The 879-nt window shown below is 63.3% G+C and overlaps 1 protein-coding gene across 1 annotated transcript; it reads right to left on the bottom strand.

Annotated features, from left to right (window-relative positions):
- Positions 1-256: 256 nt before the first annotated feature.
- On the bottom strand, positions 257-873 carry LOC108447612 (serine/threonine-protein kinase PLK4-like). The gene is made up of 2 exons (XM_017738107.1): positions 825-873; positions 257-746 (listed from the first exon to the last, which is right to left on the bottom strand). Exon 2 carries the CDS (start codon positions 741-743, stop codon positions 273-275), a length of 471 nt encoding a protein of 156 aa, XP_017593596.1. The 5' UTR covers positions 744-746; positions 825-873; the 3' UTR covers positions 257-272.
- Between the last annotated feature and the right edge of the window lie 6 nt (positions 874-879).

Genomic DNA, 879 nt, shown 5'->3' with positions numbered 1-879 from the left:
GGGGTGGGACATCCCTGGGTGCTGGGGACACAGGGAATGGGATTTTGGGGGTCCCAGGGGTGCAGGGTGGGTGACATGGAGGGGATGGGACATCCCTGGGGGCCGGGGACACAGAAGGAATGGGATTTTGGGGGTCCCAGGGGTGCGGGGTGGGGCATCTCTGGGTGCCGGGGACACAGGGAATGGGATTTTGGGGGTCCTGGGGGTGCAGGGTGGGTGGCACAGAGGGGATGGGACATCTCTGGGTGCTGGGGACAAGGAGGGGATGGGATTCAGGGGGTCTCAGGGGGTCGGGGTGGGTGGCACAGAGGGGATGGGACATCCCTGAGAACACAAAGGGAAGGGTTTGGGGCGTCCTGGTGGGTGGCACAGATGGGATGGGACATCCCTGAGAACACAAAGGGACGGGTTTGGGGTGTCCTGGTGGGTGGCACAGATGGGATGGGACATCCCTGAGAACACAAAGGGAAGGGTTTGGGGCGTCCTGGTGGGTGGCACAGATGGGATGGGACATCCTTGAGCACTGGGAACACAAAGGGGATGGGACTGGCGGGGATCCCACAGCTCAGGGCATCCCCAGCAAGCCCCACCTTGACCTCGTTGTAGAAATACTTCTTGTCATCGGGGTAGAGCAGGTCGGCGATCCCAAAATCAGCCACCTGCACCTGGCTGGGCGACTTGAGCAGCACGTTGCGGGCGGCCAGGTTGCGGTGCACCATGCGGTGCTCCTCCAGGTAGTACATCCCCTGCAAAAAGGGGGAGCATTCGGCTCAGCGGCAGCGGGGAGGGCAGGAAAAACCCCAAAACCGCTGCGGGGGACTGACCTTGGCCACCTGGACGCACCAGTTGAGCAGCAGCTGGGGGCTGATGGAGTCGCGG

The sequence above is a fragment of the Corvus brachyrhynchos genome, unplaced genomic scaffold (genome assembly GCF_000691975.1).
Source record: "Corvus brachyrhynchos isolate BGI_N302 unplaced genomic scaffold, ASM69197v1 scaffold5306, whole genome shotgun sequence".
NCBI classification, from domain to species: domain Eukaryota; kingdom Metazoa; phylum Chordata; class Aves; order Passeriformes; family Corvidae; genus Corvus; species Corvus brachyrhynchos.
The sequence above is the reverse complement of the archived record's forward strand: the minus strand, read 5'-3'. Positions and strand labels throughout refer to the sequence as shown.

Excerpts from the sequence above, each read along its gene's own strand:
- LOC108447612 (XM_017738107.1), bottom strand. The coding sequence starts at position 743 with ATGTACTACCTGGAGGAGCACCGCATGGTGCACCGCAACCTGGCCGCC.